At 44.2% G+C, this 27,162-nt stretch overlaps 1 protein-coding gene and 1 long non-coding RNA gene across 3 annotated transcripts in view; one reads left to right on the forward strand and one right to left on the reverse strand.

The window, feature by feature from the left end:
- Positions 1-264: 264 nt before the first annotated feature.
- The window catches only part of LOC126764158 (ATP-dependent Clp protease proteolytic subunit), a 136,202-nt gene continuing 109,304 nt past the window's right edge, over positions 265-27,162 (reverse strand). Inside the window, exons 3-4 of the mRNA XM_050481952.1 lie at positions 6,285-6,526; positions 265-419 (exon numbers count right to left, since the gene is read on the reverse strand). Coding sequence (XP_050337909.1) covers positions 392-419; positions 6,285-6,526 — 270 coding nt within the window. The 3' untranslated portion in view covers positions 265-391. The remainder of the gene's footprint in view (positions 420-6,284; positions 6,527-27,162) is intronic.
- On the forward strand, positions 15,813-25,210 carry LOC126764261 (uncharacterized). 2 transcript variants are annotated; one of them, XR_007667841.1, is made up of 2 exons: positions 15,813-16,496; positions 23,905-25,210. It is a non-coding gene; the product is annotated as an uncharacterized LOC126764261 (long non-coding RNA). The 2 variants fall into 2 exon arrangements; XR_007667842.1 differs by having other exon boundaries at positions 23,984-25,210.

Below are 27,162 nucleotides of genomic sequence, written 5' to 3' on the forward strand. Positions count from 1 at the left end.
ACCAGGGTCTGGTTCACATGCTGCTTCCACCGCAAAGTTGAATCCAGCGTAAGACCAAGATATTTGGCCCTGCTAGTCATCTCGACCTCTCTACCACCAAGTGTGAGTTTCCTGAGACCAGGTAGGGACCTGCGTCTCGTAAACGGAACTACCGTCGTCTTTGTCCGTAGACACTTGGTCTTTTAAGGGGGTACTCTCATGTGAACGCATACATTTTACCACCTTTTAGGAATTTTTTTTTTATGTGACAACAAAATTCAATAATTTCAATTTTTTAATATATTTTTATTTGTGTTTTAAAATGTACAAAATTTTTTTTTGTTTTTTACATTTTTAATATATTTTTTTTTTAAATCAAAGTAGTCCCCAACAAAAAAAAGTAGTTCACTGGTCATGGTGATAGCGGCTGTTCATGTTGTCTGAAATAAAAAAAATCGAATGGATTATTATTCAGTATTTCTGCGGCTATCGTCCCTACCAAATATAATCAATATCATTAAAAAAAATGTCGAACTTCAAAAAAAAAGTCACGAAAACCTTGTTTTTATTCGTTAAAAATCGTTTAAAAAAATATGAAAATATTTTCGAAAATAAACAATTCTGGTAGGGACAATAGCTATAAATGAGTAGAAGAACATATGTAAATTTTAAAGCAATCGGTTGAATACTTTTTTTTAGGACCATGACAGTTTCAGAAAATTATGATTCGAGAAAAATGCGTTTAGAAACGTAGCAGCTGCAGACTTGTCATGGCGTCTGGTAGACAGTCGCTTACGACACGTCGGCGACTATGAGCTGTAACTTATCAAATACTATGAATTTCGGTCTGAATTTTTCACAGCATGTTTTCAATAGGTTTTACTATCAAAATTTAAAAGCAAAATCGATTTTTCGAAGTGATTACATGAGAATACCCCTTTAAGGTATTATCAAAACTTTTAATGCCAAAGCAAATAAATATATATGTATGTAACCTATATTAATTATATATTTAGGTAATATTATAAACCTTACTTAAGTATGCATTTTAACAGATTTTGTGGAATTCAACAAGAAATAGGTCAATTTGCACATATGTACTTATCTGCTTTAATATCAAATATATAGAGAATATAATTAAATGATATCCGTAGTAGTTTGCGGGTTTGAAAATATGTGAATATATATATAATATTTCCCCTGCATACGGTTGTGCGCTGGGTTTGGGACCCGCCACGTAAAAAGCCCCCCCAATGAAATCTAAACGACAGCCTCGGATGAGAGACCCCCCTTTTGATGACGACCATGGCAAACGAAATAAGGACTACGATTTGAGGGCATGCACCTGGAATGTCCGGACCCTTAATTGGGAAGGTGCCGTTACCCAGCTGGTTGATGTCCTGGCGAAAATAAAGGCTGACATCACCGCCGTCCAAGAAATGCGATGGACGGGACAAGGCCGTGTAGGTCCTTGCGAAATTTACTACAGTGGCCATATAAAGGAGCGCAAGTTTGGTGTTGGATTCGAGGTGGCAGAGAGACTCCGTCGCCGAGTACTACCATTCACTCCGGTGAATGAACATCTAGCCACAATCCGCATCAAAGCTAGGTTCTTCTACATATCGCTGATTTGCGCCCATGCCCCGACGGAAGAGAAGGACGATGTGACCAAAGATGCCTTCTATGAGCGCTTGGAGCGCGCTTATAAGAGCTGCCCCCGCCACGATGTCAAAATCGTGCTTGGCGACTTTAACGCCAGGGTGGGTAAAGAAGGTATCTTTGGCACTACGGTCGGTAAATTCAGCCTCCACGACGAAACTTCCCCAAATGGGTTGAGGCTGATTGACTTCGCCGGGTCCCGAAATATGGTTATCTGTAGTACTAGATTCCAGCATAAGAAGATTCATCAAGCTACCTGGCCGACGGATTGCCGGCCGAGCTATTCAAACACTGCGGCGAAGAACTGATAAGGAGCATGCAGCATCTTCTTTGTAAAATATGGTCGGACGAAAGCATGCCCAACGATTGGAATTTAAGTGTGCTATGCCCAATCCATAAAAAAGGAGACCCCACAATCTGCGGCAACTACCGTGGGATTAGTCTCCTCAACATCGCATATAAGGTTCGATCGAGCGCATTGTGTGAAAAATTAAAGGCCACCGTCAACGAACTGATTGGACCTTATCAGTGTGGCTTCAGACCTGGAAAATCAACAACCGACTAGATATTCACCATGCGCCAAATCTTGGAAAAGACCCGTGAAAGAAGAATCGACACACATCACCTCTTCGTCGATTTCAAAGCTGCTTTCGACAGCACGAAAAGGAGCTGCCTTTATTCCGCGATGTCTGAATTTGGTATCCCCGCAAAACTAATACGGCTGTGTAAACTGACGTTAAGTAACACCAAAAGCTCCGTCAGGATCGGGAAGGACCTCTCCGAGCCGTTCGATACCAAACGAGGTTTCAGACAAGGCGACTCCCTATCGTGCGACTTTTTCAACCCGCTTCTGGAGAAAATAGTTCGAGCTGCAGAACTAAATAGAGAAGGTACCATCTTCTATAAGAGTGTACAGCTGCTGGCGTATGCCGATGATATTGATATCATCGGCCTCAACACCCGCGCCGTTAGTTCTGCTTTCTCCAGGCTGGTCAAGGAAGCAAAAGAAATGGGTCTGGCAGTGAACGAGGGCAAGACGAAATATCTCCTCTCATCAAACAAACAGTCGTCGCACTCTCGACTTGGCTCTCACGTCACTGTTGACAGTCATAACTTTGAAGTTGTAGATAATTTCGTCTATCCTGGAACCAGCATTAACACCACCGACAATGTCAGCCTGGAAATCCAAAGCAGGATTGCTCTTGCCAACAGGTGCTACTTTGGACTGAGTAGGCAATTGAAAAGTAAAGTCCTCCCTCGACGAACAAAAGCTAAACTATATAAGTCGCTCATAATTCCCGTCCTGCTATATGGTGCAGAGGCTTGGGCGATGACAACAACCGATGAGTCGACGTTACGAGTTTTCGAGAGAAAAATTCTGCGAAAGATTTATGGTCCTTTGCGCATTGGCCACGGCGAATATCGCATTCGATGGAAAGATGAGCTGTACGAGATATACGACGACATTGACATAGTTCAGCGAATTAAAAGACAGCGGCTACGCTGGCTAGGTCATGTTGTCCGGATGGTTGAAAACACTCCAGCTCTGAAAGTATTCGACGCAGTACCCGCCGGCGGAAGCAGAGGAAGAAGAAGACCTCCACTCCGTTGGAAGGACCAATTGGAGGAGGACCTAGCTTCGTTTGGAATATCCAATTGGCGCCACGTAGCGAAAAGAAGAAACGACTGGCGCGCTGTTGTTAACTCGGGTATAATCGCGTAAACGGTGCCTACGCCAATTAATAAGAAGAAGAATATATAAGCGTACATTTCTAAAGATTGAAATTAGCATCATAGTGCTACTTTGGTAAACAGAAAATTCAGTACAACGAACAGTGAGAGAAATGGCCAATTTGGCGGAGTTTTGAGGAAATCATATATTTTCGAATTCCGCCAAATTTCCTTGTTGTTTTGACAATTAACAAATCGATTGATTATTGATTTTCTTCTCAACTAATTTTCTTTTCCTACTCTTATGCAGTACAAAGTTTATTCACAAAAAAATATTCTATTTAAGTATACCTTTTCCTTTTGATTTGTTTGTTTGAAATTATTAGGTTGTATTAAATTTAAAAAATGTGTTTGTGATCCATGTTTATATGTTTTGTTACTCAATCACGGTGTTTGCCCCCCCCTTTGTAATAAAGCACATGTTCGACCTGTTTGGATTGTTTTTTTAAAACGATGTATTATGTATGTTAAGTTAAAAAATTAGCTTCAGGCTTTTTCAAGTTTTTGTTTTTTTTTAGCAGTTTTTAGATACAATGTCAGTCAGCAACAGAATGATTCGCTAGTTTTTTCATTGTTAAGCTCAGAATCTGCAATAACATCAAAAACGATTAAAAGTTTAGATAATGACACAAAAACCCGATACTGCAATATGTAGGTTGTTCGTCGGGATTTGGTAACACTAGTGTTGTAATCTGGAAACTTACAAATTCATCGCAAAATTTGGCATTTTTGATGGTATGCTGCATACTCACAACGTTTTGATATACGAGCTATTTGTGTTGTTTACATTTACTTAAAATATTCTTCCTAAAAAAACAGTACAATTATTTTTTTATTTATTTACTCCTTTAGAAGAGGAGTCAATTATTACAATTGTATTACTTAAGTGTAAAGAAAATTAAAGATTAGTTTGTACTAATGCCTGGTTTCCATTAGGGCAAAATAATTGACATCAAAAATTGCCTTAACGGACTACTGTCTGGTGTCAAATACGTTTTCATTACAACATCGAAACTGACCAAATGTCGATATAGCAGTGCATTTAAAAAACTGTCGGCAGTTTTCGGAGTCATGTCATTGACCATCCGTTTTTACTATAGATGTCAATTGTGACAATTTTGACAGCTGTTAAATTTGAAATATAATTTGCTAAAAAAAAGTGCGTAGTAGTGAATAAAAAATTAATAAAAAAAAAAGAAAAAGTGCAATAGTTGCGGGGATGTGTCTAATAACGACGCTAAAAGCGTGGAATAAGAGGACAAAGCAAAGAAAACCAAAGTAATGGTGGATTAAGTCAGGTTTGAGGAACAGTTCCATCTGTAGTTTTTACACCACACTACGCTCCAAGCTGGTTTCTCAGGACTCAAAGTGGTTGAAGAACTTCCTGAGAATGAGTCTGAAAGATTTCGTGGAGCGTCTTACGCCATATGTTTCAGTGGAGCGTCTTATGCCATATGTTTACAAAAGGAATACCAAATTCCGTAAAGCGATTTCGGTCGGTGAAGGAATACCGTAACACTACGATACTTATCCACAGGCGACTACTTCTCGAACTTGATGAGTGATTTCCCATTAGGATGCTTTTTTTCAAAAGGTAAGTATTCATTTCTGTTCGATGAAAAAATATAAATTGCATTTTAATAAGATTCCCAGCACTCATTAGGAATGCATAAATGTATCAGAGCGTTTTTACTAGCGATAGCATTTTCCCAATTGCTGTGGAGCATTGGATGAAAAACACATAGCGATTCAGGCGCCTGCGGTTCAAAGTATTTCAACTACGAGAAATACAAAAGCATAGTTCTGATGGCTTTGGTTGATGCCGATTATAAATTTTTGTTTGTAGAAGTTGGAGCTTATGGTCGTAAAAAAGATGGGGGAATTTTTGCAAGGTAAAACTATTACAAAATAATAAAATTAGCAGACACTTTATTATGAGGTTGGTAAACATGTTTGCCGAATCTGGGAAACCCAGATGCGAGTGTTGGGGTTCAACAAACAATCGCGGCAGTTGTATCGTCAATTCAGGCACATATATTGGTCAACCATACTTCTCAAAATTTGAAAACAAATTAATAGCAAGAAACTCCCCTTTCCCAAGGTCACCTGATTTGACTTCTTCTTTACTGGCGTAGGAGCCCCTTACGCGATTATAGCCGAGTTAACAACAATGCGCCAGGCATTTCTTCTTTTCGCTACGTGGCTCCAATTTGATATTCCAAGCGATGGCAAGTCCTTCCCCACTTGGTCCTTCCTCTTCCTCTGCTTCCCCCGGCGGGTACTGCGTCCAATACTTTCAGAGCTGCAGTGTTTTCGTCCATTCGGACAACATGACCTAGCAGGCGTAGTCGCTGTCTTTTAATTCGCTGAACTATGTCAATGTCGTCGTATATCTCGTACAGCTTATCGTTCCATCCAATGCGATATTCGCCGTGTCCAACGTGCAAAAAGACCATACATTTTTCGCAGAACTTTTCTCGCAACGTCGACTCATCAGTTGTTGTCTCCTTGTCCAGTCTGGAGAAAGCAGAACTAACGGCGAGGGTTTTGAGGCCGATGATGTCAATATTATTGAGGCAATCCCAACTTCAACCCTTCAAGCCGCAATGAATAATTTTCAAATTAAATGTCGCATATGCGTGGCTGAGCATGGAGGTCATTTACGGTTCATAATTTTAAAAAATAATTAATTATATTAAAAACAATAAAATTTGATATACAATGAAAAAATATAAATGTAATGCATTGATTGAAAAAACTATTTTAAGGTGTGTTTATACAGCACATTTTACCTACTCAAGCGAATAATACTTCAACTTATTATTTTAAAAATCAGTACATATATTATATCATAATGGTTTTATCGCTTCAAAAGCCTTTAATAAGTGTGTACAATTCTAATTATATATGTTTACCCATCTGAGTGTTTAACTGTGGTCATAACATCACCATCTGCCTCCGATTGGGGAGGGTGTTCCAGAACATGATCAATTAAACCCATTCTTTTCGCCTCTTCTGGCGACATAAAATTATCACGTTCCATATCCTGTTGAAGCTTATCGTAGCATTGTTTCGTATGTTTTACGTATATATTTATCAATTGCTTTTTTAGCTTTATAATTTCTTCTGCCTGGATTTGTATGTCCGTTGCTTGTCCCTGAGTAAAAAAAAAACATAAGTATTGGGTTAATAATACATATATGTACATACAAATCAAAAAACTAAATGCAACTAGAAAGTATAAACTTTGAGAAATTTCGAAATTATTTTAAATTTGCTCTAAAATATTAACAAGTAAAAATTGCAATAATTTTCTAAAATCCCAATAAATTTATTAACATAGTAAAATAATTCGGATACATTACCTACAATCAATCAGTATCAACGCTTTTCTATCTAGCGAAAAGAATAAATATGAGATTAGCTGAAAAAAAATGCTGCTAATTCTATCTTTTTAATACAATTATTTTACTTTTCGCCATCAATTGCTAAACATAATAATCTTGTCTCAGCATGTTTCTATCTCAGTTAAAGAAGATTTTTGTCAACACTATACAAAAAGGCAATGGTGTTGACTTAAGAAAAATAACGTAACATCGATATAATCAAAAGAAGCCCTAAATTCATAAATGCCTATGTATTTTATTTTTGTGTTAATTAAAATTTAAATCGCTTACTAAAAAAATAATACTTACACCAGAAAAAAGAACATTAAAGTAGTGAAAATAATTTTAGATCTTATAATAGTTTTTGGGGCCTTGTTTATAAAGTGCTAGATGTTTGTTAACAAATGTATATACATATATACATACAATAAGTTTTGTCGTTTCATAAGAAGAACATAAGTTTATGATTCGAAATACACTTTATTATTATGCAGTATAATCTCCCTGAACATTAATACACTTGCCCCAAAGATCCTCCAATCTGTGGATGCCATCTCTGAATTGAGAATCCGGAAGGTCTGCAAAATACGCTTCAACAGCCGTTGTGACCTCTTCAACTGATGAAAAAAGCTTGCCACGTATAAATTTTTTGAGTTCTGGAAACAAATGGATGCTCCACTTCGAACTTTAATTCATGGATTTTAGCCATTGTCAAAGTGCTCTTGTGATACGGTGCATTGTCCTGATGAAAAATAATTTTTTCTTCAGCAAACCTTGTATTTTTTCACGAATTTTCTCATTCAACTGGTCCAAAAGGTTGCTAGTAATCCACAAACTAAATTCCTCTCGCATCCCAAAAAACGGTTGACATAACCTCCTAGGCCGATTTTCGGACACGAACTCGTTTCAAAGCCGAACAACCAGATTTACACCACTCTTTAGCCTCTTGTTTTGATTCAGGATCATGGTGATAAACCCAAATCTCATTCGTAGTCATAAATTGACACACAAAATCCACTTCATCCTTTTTAAAACGCTTAAAATGTTGCTGAGAAAGTCTCACTCGAATATGTTTTTGTTTAATTGTTAGCGAATACGGCACCCATTGTGTACACAGCTTTCTAAAACCCAAAATGTAACTTAAAATATAGCTCACACTGCCACACATGTGTAGAGCCTCTACTAAATCTCTCTCAGTCAATCGACGATCTTCCAAAACCATAACCAGTGTTTTGGTTATGATTTCTATTGTTAATGCGCTTTTTGGACGTCCTTCACGTGGATCGTGTTCAATGCTCGTACCACGTTTAAATTCAGCAACCCATCTTTTTACTGTTCTTATTGTAGGTGAACAATCATTATACACTTTTAACATTCGTTCGTGAATTTCTTCCAAAAATAAGAATTTTATCACTGCACGATATTAAATTTTTTCTATTGTAAATACTGTGACACGCCGACACTAAATGGTTTGTGAACAAAGAATGAATTGACAGATTGAAATGAAACTTCACATACGTTCAGATGAAGAGTGTACCAACAAAATAAAATAAAAAAAATGGGCTAGTAGCAACATATTCTCTTATCGAACGACAAAACTTATGGAACAACCTGGAATATAGTATATATACATATGTATATTCATATATCTTAAACGTTATACACATTTGGAGGATTTGCTTTTTGCATAGCATAGGTCCAACAAACAGGGAAAAAGTTTTTAAAAGTTAACACATAGACCTTCAAAAATATTTTACTAGAAAGAATGAATAACATAATTCGAAATAATAGGTACTAAGTTTGTAATATAAAAAAAAATTTAACATTATTTGTATTTTACATACTTCTGGCCATGAATAATTGGTATTCACAACTAAGCTCGGAAGCAATATAACATTAGATATACTATACTCCAAAAATCGTACAAATTGCGAAGCTTTGTTAAAAATCGTGATCATATATCGCAACCGCAATTACTACATTTACCTAATAGACGAAAGAATTATATGTATTAGATTATTTAGACATATAGAAGTGTATGGGTCATTACTTATAGTTTTCAAATCGGACTATTGGCAGATGTCTGATAGCTTTTTTTTTTAATTTTAATTATTTCTCTTCTATATACAAGGTGCGTTCCAAAGTAAACAGGACTTTAAAAAAACAGGCCAAATGTTTTTTTCAGCAAAATCAATTTATTTTATTCAAAATAGTCTCCCTCTGCATTAATACAGATTTTTGCACGGTCTAAAAGCATGTCGAACGAGTGTTTTAGCTCGTTGGCCGGTATGGCCGCCAGTATGCCGATGAAAGCTTTTTGAATGACCTTTTTCCGAAAACGAAGAAGTCGCATAGTGCCACATCAGGTGTGGGGAGTGGTTAATGGTTAAAATGTGATTTTTGGTTAAATAATCGGTCACAAGCGTCGATCGATGAGACGGCAATTTTTGGTCGTCAGTCAATTTGTGCGGAACAAACCATGCCCAAATGTTCGGTCAAAATGCGATGTTTAGGAGATCTTCAATTCCCTTTCCATGAATTTCAATCATGATTTCGGCTGATTTTTGATGAATTCACACAAAGTTTCGATGGAATTTCCGGTGATCACGGATTTTGATTGGCCCACATGTTGATCGTCATTTATGTCCTCACGACCACTTTGAAAACGCTGAAACCATTCGTGCACTCTGCTACCGAATAGGCAATCATCGCCATGAACTTGTTTCATCAATTGAAATGTTTCGGTAAAAGTTTTACCAAATTTAAAACAAAATTTGATGTTGGCTTTTTGTTCGAAGCTCATTTTCGCACCAATAATACAAACATCTTCTTCTTCTTAATTAGCGTAGACACCGCTTACGCGATTATAGCCGAGTTAACAACAGCGCGCCAGTCGTTTCTTCTTTTCGCTACGTGGCGCCAATTGGATATTCCAAGCGAAGTCAGGTCCTTCTCCACTTGGTCCTTCCAACGGAGTGAAGGTCTTCCTCTTTCTCTGCTTCCCCCGGCGGGTACTGCGTCGAATACTTTCAGAGCTGCAGTGTTTTCGTCCATTCGGACAACATGACTAGCCAGCGTAGCCGCTGTCTTTTAATTCGCTGAACTATGTCAATGGCGTCATATATCTCATACAGCTCATCGTTTCATCGAATGCGATATTCGCCGTGGCCAATGCGCAAAGGACCATAAACCTTCCGCAGAATTTTTCTTTCGAAAACTCGCAACGTCGACTCATCAGTTGTTGTCATCGTCCATGCCTCTGCAGCATATAGCAGGACGGGAATTATGAGTGACTTATAGAGTTTGGTTTTTGTTCGTCGAGAGAGGAATTTGCTTCTCAATTGCCTACTCAGTCCGAAGTAGCACCTGTTGGCAAGAGTTATACTGCGTTGGATTTTCAGGCCGACATTGTTGGTGGTGTTTACGCTGGTTCCACGATAGACGAAATTATCTACAACTTCGAAGTTATGACTGCCAACAGTGACGTGAGAGAAAAGTCGCGAGTGCGATGACTGTTGTTTGATGACAGGAGATATTTCGTCTTGCCCTTCTTCACTGCTAGACCCAACTTTTTTGCTTCTTTGTCCAGTCTGGAGAAAGCAGAGCTAATGGCGCGGGTGTTGAGGCCGATATCAATATCATCGGCATACGCCAGCAGCTGTACACTCTTATAAAAGATTGTACCTGCTCGATTAAGCTCTGCACCTCGAATTATTTTCTCCTGCAGCAGGTTGAAGAAGTCGCACGATAGGGAGTCGTCTTGTCTGAAATCTCGTTTGGTATCGAACGGCTCGGAGAAGTCCTTCCCGATCCTGACGGAGCTTTTGGTGTTACTCAACGCCAGTTTACACAGCCGTATTAGTTTGCGGGGATACCAAATTCAGACATCGCGGCTAAAATATAGGTAGCTATTTTTCGTGCTGTCGAAAGCAGCTTTGAAATCGACGAAGAGGTGGTGTGTGTCGATTCTCCTTACACGGGACCTTTCCAGGATTTGGCGCATGGTGAACATCTGGTCGGTTGTTGATTTGCCAGGTCTAAAGCCAGAGTGATAAGGTCCAATCAGTTTGTTGACGGTGGGCTTTAATCTTTCACACAATACGCTCGATAGAACCTTATATGCGATGTTGAGGAGGCTTATCCCACGATAGTTGGCGCAGATTGTGGGGTCTCCCTTTTTGTGGAGTGGGCAGAGCACACTTAAATTCCAATCGTTGGGCATGCTTTCGGCCGACCATATTTTACAAAGAAGCTGAGGCATGCCCCTTATCAGTTCTTCGCCGCCGTGTTTGAATAGCTCGGCCGGCAATCCGTCGGCCCCTGCCGCTTTGTTGTTCTTGAGGCGGGCAATTGCTATTCGAACTTCTTCATGGTCGGGCAATGGAACGTCTGCTCCATCGTCATCGATTGGGGAGTCGGGTTTACCTTTCCTGGCGCTGTGCGTTCACTGCCATTCAGCAGGCTGGAGAAGTGTTCCCTCCATAATTTAAGTATGCTATGGGCATCGTGACTAGATCACCTTTGGGGGTTCTACAAGAGTATGTTCCGGTTTTTAAACCTTCTGTAAGCCGCCTCATTTTTTCGAAGAATTTTCGAGTATTACCCCTGTCGACCAGCTTATCAAGCTCTTCGTACTCACGCATTTCGGCCCCTTTTTTTTCTGTCCGCAAATGCGTCTCGCTTCCCTCTTCAACTCTCGGTATCTATCCCATCCCACACGTGTTGTGATCGTTCGTAACGTTGCGAGGTAGGCAGTCTTTTTTCTCTCCGCTGCGACACGGCACTCCTCGTCGTACCAGCGGTTCTTTTGCACTTTCCGAAAACCAATGGTTTCGGTTGCAGCTGTACGTAAATGAAATGTTGTCCCACAGTTCCTTTATAACTCAACAACTCGTGACGAGTGCTCTCAGAGCGCAGGAGTGCAATCTCGCCGAACAACATGATCAATCTGGTGGGTGGCTTTTCGATCTGAAGACAGCCAGGTAGCTTGATGAATCTTCTTATGCTGGAATCTAGTACTACAGATAACCATATTTCGGGCCCCTTCGAAGTCAATCAGCCTCAACCCATTTGGGGATGTTTCGTCGTGGAGGCTGAATTTACCGACCATAGTGCCAAAGATACCTTCTTTGCCCACCCTGGCGTTAAAGTCGCCAAGCACGATTTTGACATCGTGGCGGGGGCAGCTCTCATAAGTAGACGCGCACAAACATACCGGCACTTAAAACGCAATAACTTCCAATCTATGAAATGGTCAATCGATAAAGATAGCAGATTCTAGCGCAACAGTCGATGTATAGGTGGCGCCACCAGGGGGCGCTAGATTCAAAAAGTTTACTTTGTACTTGTAAAACTTTCGCAAAACATTTTGTCGACCACTCCTAAGGTGGAGCCATTGTCCATGCTTCCGCACCGTATAGCAGGACAAGAATTATGAGGGACTGGTAAAAGTTTAGCCTTTGTTCGTAGTCTTATGGTAAGATTGATTTTACTTTGGGTTTCAAGGCTGATATTGTTGTTGGTGTTGATGCTAGGTCCAATATAGACGAAATAACCTACCACTTCAAATTTCTAATACAAAAAATCGCGAATGCCATAAAGGTTTTCTTGAAGACAGGCGATATTTCGTCTTGCCACTTCCTTATCCCGTTTAAAGAAAGCAGAGCTAAAGGCGCAATGACAACAATTTCATCGGCGTACGCCAGGAGCTGTACACTCTTATAGAAGATTGCACCTTCTCTATTTCGCTCTGCAGCGCATTTTCTCTAGCAATAAGTTGAAGTAGTCACGGCATAGTGAGTCCTCTAGTGTAAAACCTCATTTGTTATCGAACGGCTCAAAGCTTTTATAGTCTTCTTCTTCTTCTTAATTGGCGTAGACACCGCTTACGCGATTATAGCCGAGTTAACAACAGCGCGCCAGTCGTTTCTTCTTTTCGCTACGTGGCGCCAATTGGATATTCCAAGCGAAGCCAGGTCCTTCTCCACTTGGTCCTTCCAACGGAGTGGAGGTCTTCCTCTTCCTCTGCTTCCCCCGGCGGGTACTGCGCCGAATACTTTCAGAGCTGGAGTGTTTTCATCCATCCGGACAACATGACCTAGCCAGCGTAGCCGCTGTCTTTTAATTCGCTGTACTATGTCAATGTCGTCGTATATCTCGTACAGCTCATCGTTCCATCGAATGCGATATTCGCCGTGGCCAATGCGCAAAGGACCATAAATCTTTCGCAGAACCTTTCTCTCGAAAACTCGTAGCGTCGACTCATCGGTTGTTGTCATCGCCCAAGCCTCTGCACCATGCAGCAGGATGGGAATTATGAGCGACTTATAGAGTTTGGCTTTTGTTCGTCGAGAGAGGACTTTACTTTTCAATTGCCTACTCAGTCCGAAGTAGCACCTGTTGGCAAGAGCAATCCTGCGTTGGATTTCAGTCTTTACTGATATTTAATTTTTATTTGAATTTTTATTTTTCTAAAAAAAATTTATATACACACATACATCATAGCAACTTATCGTTTTTAATGAATGCCATTTATAACAATAGTCAAAAAGTGTGGTAGAATCTTAAATTTGCAAGACTTGCTGAGAAAATGTAGAGTGTGTATGTATGAGCAAAAATATGGACAAATTTCGTTAGACTGACATAAATAATGATGTTAGCAAAAAAAATTTGGAAACATTTCTCACAACTTTGCCAATCGTAAAAAAGGCGGAGGGAACTAATATATTGTAGCAATATGTAAAAAGATTTAATTTTAACACGTTGCATGCTGCGCACATAAATTTTTATTTATCATCGACAAATTGAAAACTTTTAACCGGTTTCGAGATGTTTTTTTTAATAACAGACATAAATAGTTTGCAATTTGACAGTAAAAAAGTACAACATCAAGATAAGTTGTTTTTTTATTCATGAAATATACGAGGGCTGCTGTATATGTATATTCTGGCCGAGGACAACACTAAGTGTTGCCAGGTGCAATCTGACATTTCCATTGAAAAGTTTGACTTTTTTTTAGCATAACATCACTCAGAACGTTTTGTCATTTAATCGTGAATTGTTTTATTTACAGGGAATTAAAAAATTCATCTCGGCCAAATATGGAATTAACTCGTGAACATTTTCGTGCGATCATTTTTCACAACTTTCGACGTGGATTATCACGACAAGAGTGTATCGATGCACTAAAATCTTTGTATGGCTATGAAGCACCATCCTATAGCACTGTGAAAAACTGGTACAACGAATTCAATCGTGGCCAATCAAAGACGAATTCCGTGAAGGTCGTCCAAAAACAGCCGTTGTGCCAGAAAACATCGATGCCGTACGTGAACTGATAATGCAAGACCGTCATGTAACATACCTTCAGATAGAGGCATGCCTATGCATTTCTCCCACCAGCATACTACATTCGATATTGCATGAACACCTGGCCGTAAAAAAGGTTTGTTCTCGTTGGATCCCGCACAATTTGACAAAAAACTTGACGTTTATGTATTTACGAGATTCAGGTAAGGTCTGCTGTAGAAGAACAGAAATAACTGAGTACTTAAAATTTCAAAAAACATCCAATTCAAATTGGGTGTGCAAAGTTAAAAAAATAAAGAAATATCTTTTGAGTACATGTAGGGAATTGTCTTTCCAACATCAGTCAAGGCATCCGAAAAAATTTACATTTCACTTTTAAAAGCGTGATTTAAAGTTAGAAAAGAACGAACAAGATATTCGAAGAATGAGAGGTTCTTTTTTAATATCATTAACAGAGTGCCACAAAGTTTATAAAATCCAAAAAGGAACGTCGGAATATATATAATATATAAAGGGTGATCCATTTCGAGGTTCACTACTTTTATAAAGAAAAAACACAGAAACTTCAAATTTTATGTGAAATGCTTATTATCATTCGAAAGAACCTTTTTTGATATTAAAGTTTTGAAGGTTAGATGATCTATCAGTTCATTCCAATTTTCGATGACTCGTTCGAACATTTCGACTGGTAACTGCCGAATGGCACGAGTTATGTGTACACTATCATCCCAACCAGACACCACACAACAAAATATTGTAAATTGGACAAAATAAAAGATTAAAGAAAAACCAGTAAACATTACAAAAAAATAAGATAACAAGTAGAGATAAAGAACATAATGCAAATGCATATAAACATGTTTTAGTCCTTATGTTTGACTGTAATGATAACCCAGACATTATCGGGTAAACCACACAATCATGTTTGTGTGCATCAATAGAAAATAAGATTCAATTTAACAAATATTGTATTTCACAAAGAAATAGATTAAGAAAATTGTAATCACTTTAGTAGTTATATAAGCAGAACATAATTTGAAAAAAGAAGAGAATAAAGTATAATGTCACAGAAGTAACATCGTCGGCATTTTTATTCCTCCGCTCGAACAATTAAAACTGGCGCAGTCGGTAAAAACAAACTGCAAAGTTGAGCGATACTAAAAACTGAAGTTTTTTAAGTTTCGTAAGCTTTAGCAACGGGAAGCAAAACCTAAGAGTAGCTCCCATTTTAAAGATCTCTTATATATATATAAATATATAAGTCGGTCGGCACAGATAGCTAAGTTTAAGAAACTTAAGTTTCTACACAAGTTATCTGGAACGTAGAGAGAGCGAAGTGCATCATTCAAAGCAACAACAACAAGTTCAGTTGTATTAAAAGAGGATACATCAGCAATGAATCCAGGCGAGCAGCAACCACTTCAGAGGACAGGATCGCAAATTTTGAAGGAAGTTTCAAGAATCATGGACTTTGACGGCAGAAATTTATCATCGTTCATCAGGGAAGTTGACATGATCCTTCCTTTATTCAACCCCAACCCATCAATGTTGGAACAACGCAGCGACACGTCAAAACAAAAATTAAAGGAGAAGCAGCAAGTGTCATCCGGCCTTTGGGACCTACACCAGCATGGCAGCAAATGAGAGAAGAACTCATAAAGAATTTTGGGGTCGGCTTTAGTATACCATCCCACGATTTCAGGGTTAAAAGTGGTATGGTTGGATTGGATTCAGATTAAGAAAATATATAATTATAGCAGCCGCAAACTTATAGTTTTCGAGATATATGCATTTAAAGTTGAAAATTTCACTTTGTAACGTGGCTTTTACCACCTTACAATAATTTACGTCAACTTCGCTCCACAGTACATCATGTACCTTCACCATACCACCATACGTACTAAACTTCACCGCATTGACTACGCACCCAACTCACCTCACTACGATGATGAAAGCTGCTAGAGCTTTTCACCATACGTACTAACGCACCATACGCATACAACTTACCTCGCTACGGTGACGAAAGCTGCGCTATGCTGCTATAAAAGCAAGCACTTTACACCAAATGCGATCATTTGCTCCAGCTCGCCGAACCGGACGGTCGCTCAGCACCACGTAAGAAAGCAGCAGTAAGCAGGGGTAAGTGCAAGTAGAAGTAGATATTTCGCAGGCATTGCGCAGAAAAGGCATCACACTTCGGTGTGATGCCAGTGCTCGCAGTGACCCTGCCATAGAAGGGTAGTGCATACCGTAGAGGGTTCTTCGCAGGCATTGCGCAGAAAAGGCATCACACTTCGGTGTGATGCCAGTGCTCGCAATAACTGCCATAGAAGAGGGTTCTTCGCAGGCATTGCGCAGAAAAGGCATCACACTTCGGTGTGATGCCAGTGCTCGCAATGACTCTGCCGGAGAAGTGTAGTGCATACCGTAGAGGTTCTTCGCAGGCATTGCGCAGAAAAGGCATCACACTTCGGTGAGATGCCAGTGCTCGCAATGACTGCCATAGAATGGGGTACTTCGCAGGCATTGCGCAGAAAAGGCATCACGCTTTGGTGATGCCAGTGCTCGCAATGACTCTGCCGTAGCATGGGATACTTCGCAGGCATTGCGCAGAAAAGGCATCACGCTTTGGTGATGCCAGTGCTCGCAATGACTGCCGTATACCATAGAATGAGGTACTTCGCAAGCATTGCGCAGAAAAGGCATCACGCTTTGGTGATGCCAGTGCTCGCAATGACTCTGCCGTTTTGTTAGGCAGGTATCGGTACGCGCAAAGGCTCGACCGTTACTTTGAGGGGCACAGCTGCGCTGCTTCGAACAGCGTCAGTACCACTGCTTACGTACCGTAGGGCACCGTTACTAAAAACTAACGTGACCAACAGGCGACACGTAACTGGCGTACAGTAGAGGGTTGATAGCTGGAGGTCAACGAAGACGGTTGGCGAATAATAAGATCTCTCCTACACAGAGGAGCCCGTTTTCATCACCGCCGTGCCGACTTCATCAAACGTCAACGCCGGGCACGCTTAGTTTAACCCGTTTTCATCACCGCCGTGCCGACTTCATCAAACGTCAACGCCGGGCACGCTTAGTTTCACCCGTTTTCATCACCGCCGTGCCGACTCCATCACCACCGTGCCGACTTCATCACCGCCGTGCCGACTTCATCAAACGTCAACGCCGTCCGTGCCGACTTCATCAAACGTCAACGCCGGGCACGCTTAGTTTCACCCGTTTTCATCACCGCCGTGCCGACATCAAACGTCAACGCCGGGCACGCTTAGTCATCAATCAAACGTCAACGCCGGGCACGCTAATTTCACCCGTTTTCATCACCGCCGTGCCGACTTCATCAAGCGTCAACGCCTGACTCATCAATCCCGTTTATTTCCATCGCGCTGGTCTGGCTGTCCGCATAAGGAGTGGGGGTGTGGATATAACTTTACGAGGATAAAACTCGTCTCTCTTTTGCTAAGGGTTCGTGGGTCCCAAGGCTGACCCTGGAGCGGCTGAGCATACCTCAGCTATGGACGAAACCCCATTACAAATGGCGCCCGAGCAGGGACCTGACTTTGTGAGTGATAGTGAAAAACATGAAACAGTCACCAACGCTCATGAATCAGGTTCGCCGCACCCCCTACATAATCATAAGCATCGCAGTACTCCAGCGAATAAGGCTCTAACGCTGGAGACGGACACGACCAGTTGGATTTACTGGCTGAAGAAGGACCGATTAATCACCGAGTGCAGACGACACCACATCGCTGTCGAAGGACGCACCGTAGCAGATCTCCGTAGCGAGCTGAGCGCCTGCATCCGTGCAAAGCGCCACCATAAATCCACGGAGGACCTAGTGCAAGCCTTAGAAAGGGAGATGAAGGAGGAAGGTAACGCCACCATACTCGTTCCAACCACCACGGTAAGAATTCCAAAGAAAGCGGTAGCAACACGTGGCGACATAACCTCAGCTGCAAGAGTGCCGGATTTGGAGGTTATAAACTCCGTGCGGCGATGGAACATACGCTACAGCGGTCGCGAAAATTTACACGACTTTCTAGAGCGATGCGAAGAACTAGCCGAATGCTACTCTATAGCCAACAACCAGCTTCTTGCCACGATGCCGGAAATTCTGCAGGACAAAGCGCTGCAATGGTTTCGTGTAAAACGCAACACCATCAACACGTGGGACGACTTTCGTTACGAGGCTGAGCGGTTCTTTTTACCGAAGCGTCACCTCGCACATCTGGAGGAAACCATCCACCAGCGCAAGCAATTTCCCAGAGAGAAGGCAAAGGATTATGTGCTGGCTATCCAAACGCTTATCCGCCAGCACCCGAAACTTCGCGATGAAGATCACACCGAACGCATATATGACGGCTTAAGGGTGGAATATCGCTTATATGTCCGTCGGAGCGATTTCAACAGTGTGGACGAACTACTCGAATTAACGGAAGAATTCGAGTTGCTGAAAGGCGAGGAGACCAGGCAAGCGAGAAACACCAATCACTGTTTGACGGCGATAAGTAATAAGTATTGCCGCGAGAAAGTTTGTTGGCGATGCAAGCAGCCGGGACACCGAAGACACCAATGTCGCAACCAGCAGCGAATATTTTGCTCTCGCTGCGGACTCGACGGAACCATGTCGCGGGACTGCACTTGTCCTACACATGTGGCAGTGTGCGCCACTCCGCCCGAACCCCGCACAGCGGCACGCAAAGCAACGCTTCCGCACCCAGAAGGGAAGCAAGATGGCCGTTATTATCTGCCCATCACTATTGCGGGCATGCAGGTCGAAGCCCTGGTGGACACCGGAGCCACGCTCACATACATCGGTAAGGAACTCCAGCGTCATTTAGACAACCTCAGGATTAAAGCCAAACGCCAGACCCGTCGTATTCAGCTAGCTAACCGGACGTATATACCTAGCACGAAAATGTATCCCGTTACTATCGAGCTGGGCAAGAAGACGACGCATCTACTCGTATCCGCTTTACCGACGCTGTCGGAACCTGTCATCCTGGGCATGGATTTCCTGAGGAAGAGGGACCTGACTATCACCATCGATGGTCAAGCCCTAGCCGCTACACGCCTGAGCACGCAGGCACCTGCCGACCACCTCGCGATGCTGACCGAGAGGCAACATCTTACAGAGAGGGAGAATCACCAATTGAATACGCTCCTCACTGAAAACGCAGCAGTGTTCTCGACGATCACCGGCCCCAGCACAGCCGCCGAGCATGTGATTCGACTAAAACACGATCGCCCACTGAAGCAGAGATATTATCCGCGCAACCCAGCGATGCAAGGAGTAATCAATCAGGAGGTGAACGAATTGATTGCAGCCGGCCGCATCGAAGTCTCTAACAGCGCTTACAGCTCGCCCATTGTCTTAGTGCGAAAGAAACAAGGAAGTTGGCGAATGTGTATCGACTACCGGCAACTTAACGCAGCAAGTATACCAGACGCATACCCACTTCCCCAAATAAACGCAATCCTAGACCAGTTGAAGGAAGCTCGGTTTATCTCGACCATCGACCTGAAGAACGGCTACTGGCAGATTCCGCTACACACCCGCTCCCGCCCGTACACCGCGTTTACCGTCCCGGGGAGAGGTTTATTCCAGTGGCGAGTGATGCCTTTTGGGCTGCATTCAGCGCCCGCAACATTCCAGCGAGCCTTAGACACCGTCCTGGGATCAGAACTACAGCCGAAGGTCTTCGCCTATCTGGACGACATCATTGTACTGGGAAACTCTTTCGAAGAGCACTTGGACTATTTGCAAGCAGTGTTCACGCGCCTTCAACAAAACCGCATGCAGATCAACTTTGAGAAGAGCAAGTTCGTGCAGCAACGCCTCCATTACTTGGGCCATGTAGTCAGCAACGAGGGTATTCACACCGACCCGGCTAAGGTGGCAGCCATTAGCGATATGGCAGCACCTACCACCATCCGAGAACTACGCCGCTTCCTGGGAGCAGCCTCGTGGTACCGACGTTTCGTAGCAGACTTCGCCACAATATCAGCACCACTGAACCGTTTATTGAAAAAGAACCAGCGTTGGTCATGGGGTGCCGAACAAGAAGAAGCATTCCAGACGTTAAAGGAAAGACTAACTAGTGCACCCATCCTGGGCTGCCCTGACTTCGAGAGGCCTTTCTGCCTGCAGACTGACGCCAGCGGAGAAGGACTAGGCGTGGTACTATTTCAACGCCATTCGGACCAAGAACGGGTTGTAGCATACGCCAGTCGCAGCTTGACAGAGTTGGAGAAGCGATACTCTGCCACCGAACAGGAGTGCCTAGCCGTATTGTGGGGTATAAGGAAAATGCGACCATACCTGGAGGGCTATCATTTCACCGTAATCACCGACCATCATTCGCTTAAATGGCTTCACACCCTGCAGAACCCGTCCGGAAGACTCGCAAGGTGGGCCCTAGAGCTACAACAGTTTGACTTCGACATCGAGTATCGCAAAGGTACCCTCAACGTAGTCGCCGACGCGCTATCCAGATGCCCACTGAAAGACCAAGAAGGCAATGCGGAACTTTTGCATGCCGTCCATGATCAACCGGATAGATGGTATGAAAGACGTACGCGCCAGGTACACGATCAACCAAAGAAACATCCCGATTACCAACTTATCGATGGCCGGCTCTTTCGGCACATCGCCCCACGCAATACGCTATCCAGGTCACCACGCTGGAAACTATGCGTACCGGAGCACCGTCGACTCGAGGTCCTGAGAGAAAATCACGACGCTAGTACCGGCGGTCACATGGGTGTACACAAAACACTCAAACGCACACAAGAAGGGTATTATTGGCCTGGGATGCATAGGGATGCACTCAGATATGTTCGTCGATGCCAACAATGTGCCGAATATAAGGTAGACCAACGCCGACCTGCCGGGATGATGGCCACCATGCAATGCTCACGACCGTGGGAAGTTGTAACGGCGGATTTTGTAGGCCCACTACCACGTTCAACAAATGGCAACACATGCTTGCTAGTGCTCACGGATAAGTTCTCCAAGTGGGTGGAGCTCATGCCAGTCCGGAATGCAACCACCGCCAGCGTTATAAAGGCGCTACGAGAGCGCGTGATATACCGGTTTGGTTGCCCTGACGTATTCCTTACCGACAACGGGAAGCAATTCACCGGCAAGCCGCTCACACAGTTCCTGGAGAGCCACGGAATTCAACATCGTTTCACCGCCATTTACGCTCCACACGAGAACCCAACCGAGCGCACCAACAGAGTCGTGAAAACTATGATCGCCCAACGAGCAAAGGCCGATCATCGGACCTGGGACCACCAACTAGCCGAAATAGCTTTCGCGATAAATACATCACAACACGACTCAACAAAAACATCAGCAGCTGAGATAAACTTCGGGTACACACCAGCTACACCGAAACAAATCCGCAAAGAAGGGAACGTGCCCGACGAAGAAGCCACCACCGTGCCGACACTCACCGAGCTTTGGCAAGAAGTTTCTCGCAACTTGTCTACCGCAGCAAAACGCCAGAAGAGATACTACGATTTGCGCAGACGACCATGGAAGCCACTTATCGGCGAGAAAGTACTCAAAAGAGATCATCCGCTCTCTTCCGCAGTAAACAATTTTGCACAGAAGCTTGCTCCGAAGTATTCTGGCCCATATATCGTCAGAAAATTCAAGTCGACCAATACAGTTGAACTTGTGAATCCGAACGCACCAGGTGGGCGTACCATTCATGTGCATCTGCAAGATCTAAAGCAGCTGCCAACCGAATACTAAACTTGAGTAGCCGCTAGCGCGATCTCTACCGAGCCTACGGACTCTAACTCCGAGCCACCTAGCACCAATGTAACGCAACCATAGACGTTGCCAACACTAATCAAAGCGTCCGTTTGCTCATCTCTTTCCAGATAACCAAAATGAAACCGACAACCAGCAAAAGGCCGCATGCATCGAGCCGCCAACCACGGCCGCCGGACGAGCCGCAAAGGCCGCCACCTTTCCGGCCACCCCCGGAAGCACGACCTCGGGTGCACACGAATGCAACCGAGACATACCAGTTGCACGCAATCAGCATAGATGTCGCAGGGTCAGCTGCCCGAACTCGCCCGTGGGTACCCAAGCAGCCGCAGCAGCACAGCGCCCGCAAACAGCAAACGCGGCCGGGCAGACAGCCCGCAGAATTAGAAGCACTGCCGCGACAGACGCCGCTTAGCACAAACGCCCGTAAACTGACGACCACCAGACGAGTCCCAGTGGCCGGGGAATTAAACACCGAAACCTGTGCCATCCCCACGGCCTACGTCGAGACGACACCTGTTTGCCCAAAGGCCCAACCGACCGACGATGCAACGCCCGCCCAAACGACCACCACGGCACACGTCGAGACGACACCAAAGGCCCAACCGACCGACGAGGAGACGGCTACCCAGACGACCACCACGGCACACGTCGAGACGACACCTGTTTGCCCAAAGGCCCAACCGACCGACGATGCAACGCCCGCCCAAACGACCACCACGGCACACGTCGAGACGACACCAAAGGCCCAACCGACCGACGAGGAGACGGCTACCCAGACGACCACTACGGCACACGTCCGACCGACGATGCAACGCCCGCCCAAACGACCACCACGGCACACGTCGAGACGACACCAAAGGCCCAACCGACCGACGAGGAGACGGCTACCCAGACGACCACTACGGCACACGTCGAAACGACGTCGGTTCGCCCAAAGGCTCCAACAACGGCGACAACAAGCCCCTTGGCCGGGACCAGCACACGACCAACCCCGCCTATCACGGCGGCCGAAAAAGCGACACCGGCAAGCGAGATTCCAGCGTTCTTGGAAGGGCTGACCATGACACGGCAGCATTTTATCAAGCGCTCGAAACGAACGCTATTTTACCGAGGCCGACGGTTGGCCCTACAGAGACTAGAAGGCGAGCAGGTATTGGTGCGGTACGGCAGTGGACGTTGCGTCCTACATTTATATGACTGAACAGCGGAAGCTGAATTGTATTAGTTAAGGAGCCATGTAAAAATTTGTATGATTAATCCAATAAATTTGAATTGTATTAGTTTAAGAACCAATGTAAGAATTTGTACGACTAGGCCAATGAATTTTAATTATATTAGGTTGAGTATCAGTTTATGAATAATATATAGAGCTCACTAGTTGTAAGTACGCATAATCGTAGGATAAGACGCCTTGTACTATAAATTAAGAATTTGCTATTAAATAAAGATTCCACACCCGCTTCCCGCTCATGGCACACGCCAACCAGGACAGCCAGCCAGCCAGCCATCCTCCAGCCGAACCATCGTGGGAGATCGAAACCGCTCCTTCCACCGGCCGCCAGCGAAGTATCATTGTCCGAAGTGAGGGGGGGACTGTAACGTGGCTTTTACCACCTTACAATAATTTACGTCAACTTCGCTCCACAGTACATCATGTACCTTCACCATACCACCATACGTACTAAACTTCACCGCATTGACTACGCACCCAACTCACCTCACTACGATGATGAAAGCTGCTAGAGCTTTTCACCATACGTACTAACGCACCATACGCATACAACTTACCTCGCTACGGTGACGAAAGCTGCGCTATGCTGCTATAAAAGCAAGCACTTTACACCAAATGCGATCATTTGCTCCAGCTCGCCGAACCGGACGGTCGCTCAGCACCACGTAAGAAAGCAGCAGTAAGCAGGGGTAAGTGCAAGTAGAAGTAGATATTTCGCAGGCATTGCGCAGAAAAGGCATCACACTTCGGTGTGATGCCAGTGCTCGCAGTGACCCTGCCGTAGAAGGGTAGTGCATACCGTAGAGGGTTCTTCGCAGGCATTGCGCAGAAAAGGCATCACACTTCGGTGTGATGCCAGTGCTCGCAATAACTGCCATAGAAGAGGGTTCTTCGCAGGCATTGCGCAGAAAAGGCATCACACTTCGGTGTGATGCCAGTGCTCGCAATGACTCTGCCGGAGAAGTGTAGTGCATACCGTAGAGGGTTCTTCGCAGGCATTGCGCAGAAAAGGCATCACACTTCGGTGAGATGCCAGTGCTCGCAATGACTGCCATAGAATGGGGTACTTCGCAGGCATTGCGCAGAAAAGGCATCACGCTTTGGTGATGCCAGTGCTCGCAATGACTCTGCCGTAGCATGGGATACTTCGCAGGCATTGCGCAGAAAAGGCATCACGCTTTGGTGATGCCAGTGCTCGCAATGACTGCCGTATACCATAGAATGAGGTACTTCGCAAGCATTGCGCAGAAAAGGCATCACGCTTTGGTGATGCCAGTGCTCGCAATGACTCTGCCGTTTTGTTAGGCAGGTATCGGTACGCGCAAAGGCTCGACCGTTACTTTGAGGGGCACAGCTGCGCTGCTTCGAACAGCGTCAGTACCACTGCTTACGTACCGTAGGGCACCGTTACTAAAAACTAACGTGACCAACAGGCGACACGTAACTGGCGTACAGTAGAGAGTTGATAGCTGGAGGTCAACGAAGACGGTTGGCGAATAATAAGATCTCTCCTACACAGAGGAGCCCGTTTTCATCACCGCCGTGCCGACTTCATCAAACGTCAACGCCGGGCACGCTTAGTTTCACCCGTTTTCATCACCGCCGTGCCGACTTCATCAAACGTCAACGCCGGGCACGCTTAGTTTCACCCGTTTTCATCACCGCCGTGCCGACTTCATCAAACGTCAACGCCGGGCACGCTTAGTTTAACCCGTTTTCATCACCGCCGTGCCGACTTCATCAAACGTCAACGCCGGGCACGCTTAGTTTAACCCGTTTTCATCACCGCCGTGCCGACTTCATCAAACGTCAACGCCGGGCACGCTTAGTTTCACCCGTTTTCATCACCGCCGTGCCGACTTCATCACCACCGTGCCGACTTCATCAAACGTCAACGCCGGGCACGCTTAGTTTCACCCGTTTTCATCACCGCCGTGCCGACTTCATCAAACGTCAACGCCGGGCACGCTTAGTTTCACCCGTTTTCATCACCGCCGTGCCGACTTCATCAAGCGTCAACGCCTGACTCATCAATCCCGTTTATTTCCATCGCGCTGGTCTGGCTGTCCGCATAAGGAGTGGGGGTGTGGATATAACTTTACGAGGATAAAACTCGTCTCTCTTTTGCTAAGGGTTCGTGGGTCCCAAGGCTGACCCTGGAGCGGCTGAGCATACCTCAGCTATGGACGAAACCCCATTACAACGTGTAACACTAGTATACTTACTTGATACACTTGTAGTATACTTATTCCAAATAAAAACACTTTCTTTCACACTGTATTAATTTTCACTTCAATTTTGTATTTTTTCTTTCTATTTGTATAACAAGTTAATTACAATTATACAATTTATATTTGTTATAACAATTTATGTAATTATTTTCTTTTTATTTTTGTATTTGTTGTCACACACTGACACTGCGGCGAACTCCCGAACTCACGTCACAACGTCACTTTGGCGGGAAGTCACAAATGAGGAAAAATGCGGAGATTGCGGTTAGAAATAAATGTATCGTTGCGGGTCGACCGACTTGCTTTGCGGATCAAACGAAAAAGAGAGTGATCCCGTTCGGATCTATCCCTTTTGTTAGTTTGGGTGGTGAATATTAAATTAATCCGAGTCGTCTCGCTAATGATCGTGTGGTTGTTGTATTGTAATAGTGAGCGGTGTAAGGTACTGTGTTTGATGTGTGTGTGTGTAGTGGTGTGTGCTGAACTGTTGTGTGATGAGGTGTGTGACGCGACGTGATGTGATGTGATGTGATGTGATGTGACGTGTGATGAGGGGTTGTGATGTTGCAGAATGCTCTTGCTCATGTGAACATCCCGGCCCCCCTAGGCGAATTAATCGGCTAGGAGCCTTTGTAGCTGTTGGAGTGTACTGAGTACCGCGCTCAACCCTGTTGAGCGTCGTTGTTGCTGGCGATGAGCGTGGCGTGGCGGAGATGGCCGCGTACGTCTTGTGGGTGGTTGGGTGCGTCGTCGTCGCCGGAGAGGATCGCTGCGTGGTCTAGTACGGGAGTTGGTGTGATTGGCTCGTGTGGGAAATCGATGAAACAGAGTGTGGTGCGGCCTGTGGCAATATTGACAGGCACCGTCAGCCCAGCACTCTATGGTGGCGTGGTCATCTGCCAGGCAGGTCATGCAATGTCCGTGAGCCCTTGCAACCTGTTGTCGTTGAGCGGGCTTCATACTTTGGAAGATGGTGCATCGTTTTAGAACGTGTGGGCGATGGCACAGGCTGCAACAGGGAGGCCCCTGTGGCTCTACTAGCTGCTCTTCTCCTACTTCTCTGACGGCTGCGGCGGATGGCGGGGGGCGCATAACATTGGCCCTTGGAGCGGCAACGGGTGCAGCCGACGCTTTGGGTGCATTGCTTTCGGACCTTACGGTGTTGGAGGTGGTTTGGGTCTCCTCTACGTCCATTTCTATGGGAATATAAGATTGCATTAAATTGATTTTATTTATAATGTTATGATGTAGTTGTTGTAGCTACATATCTATACATATGTAAATGTATAATAAGTTGATCTTCAACGCGCTTGTTTGAATTTATTTTTATGTACGGATTATAAAGCGGGTTATTTTCGAATTAGCGGAATTATTTTATTATTTTTCGATTAATTTTGCGAGTTATTTTGCGGTTTTGGTTGAAGTTGTTCTTCGCCGTTTGGAAGAAAACACAGTTTGGTGACTGGTCGAGTTAATATGCCGGTTTGTGTTCGAACATCGACTACTCTTATGTGACCATCTGATCCTCGATGAACCTTTTCAATGCGGCCTAGTCGCCATTCTGTTGGAGGAAGGCATTCGTCCTGTATGATGACGCATTCTCCTGCATTGGCTTCCTTCTGGGCCGTTTTCCATCGATATCTCTTATGGAGATCTTTGAGATAGTCTTCCTTCCATCTGTGGCTGAATTCGTGATGGAGAATCTTGATTTTTTCCCATCGATTTATTAAAGTGAGTGAGTCTCCTTCTGTCTCAGGTATGGCGAGAAGAGGAGCTCCTCTGAGGAAATGACCTGGTGTAAGAGCTGTGAAATCGGAGGGATCTTGCGAGAGT

This window comes from Bactrocera neohumeralis, unplaced genomic scaffold (genome assembly GCF_024586455.1).
Source record: "Bactrocera neohumeralis isolate Rockhampton unplaced genomic scaffold, APGP_CSIRO_Bneo_wtdbg2-racon-allhic-juicebox.fasta_v2 cluster09, whole genome shotgun sequence".
In the NCBI taxonomy this organism is placed as follows: Eukaryota; Metazoa; Arthropoda; class Insecta; order Diptera; family Tephritidae; genus Bactrocera; species Bactrocera neohumeralis.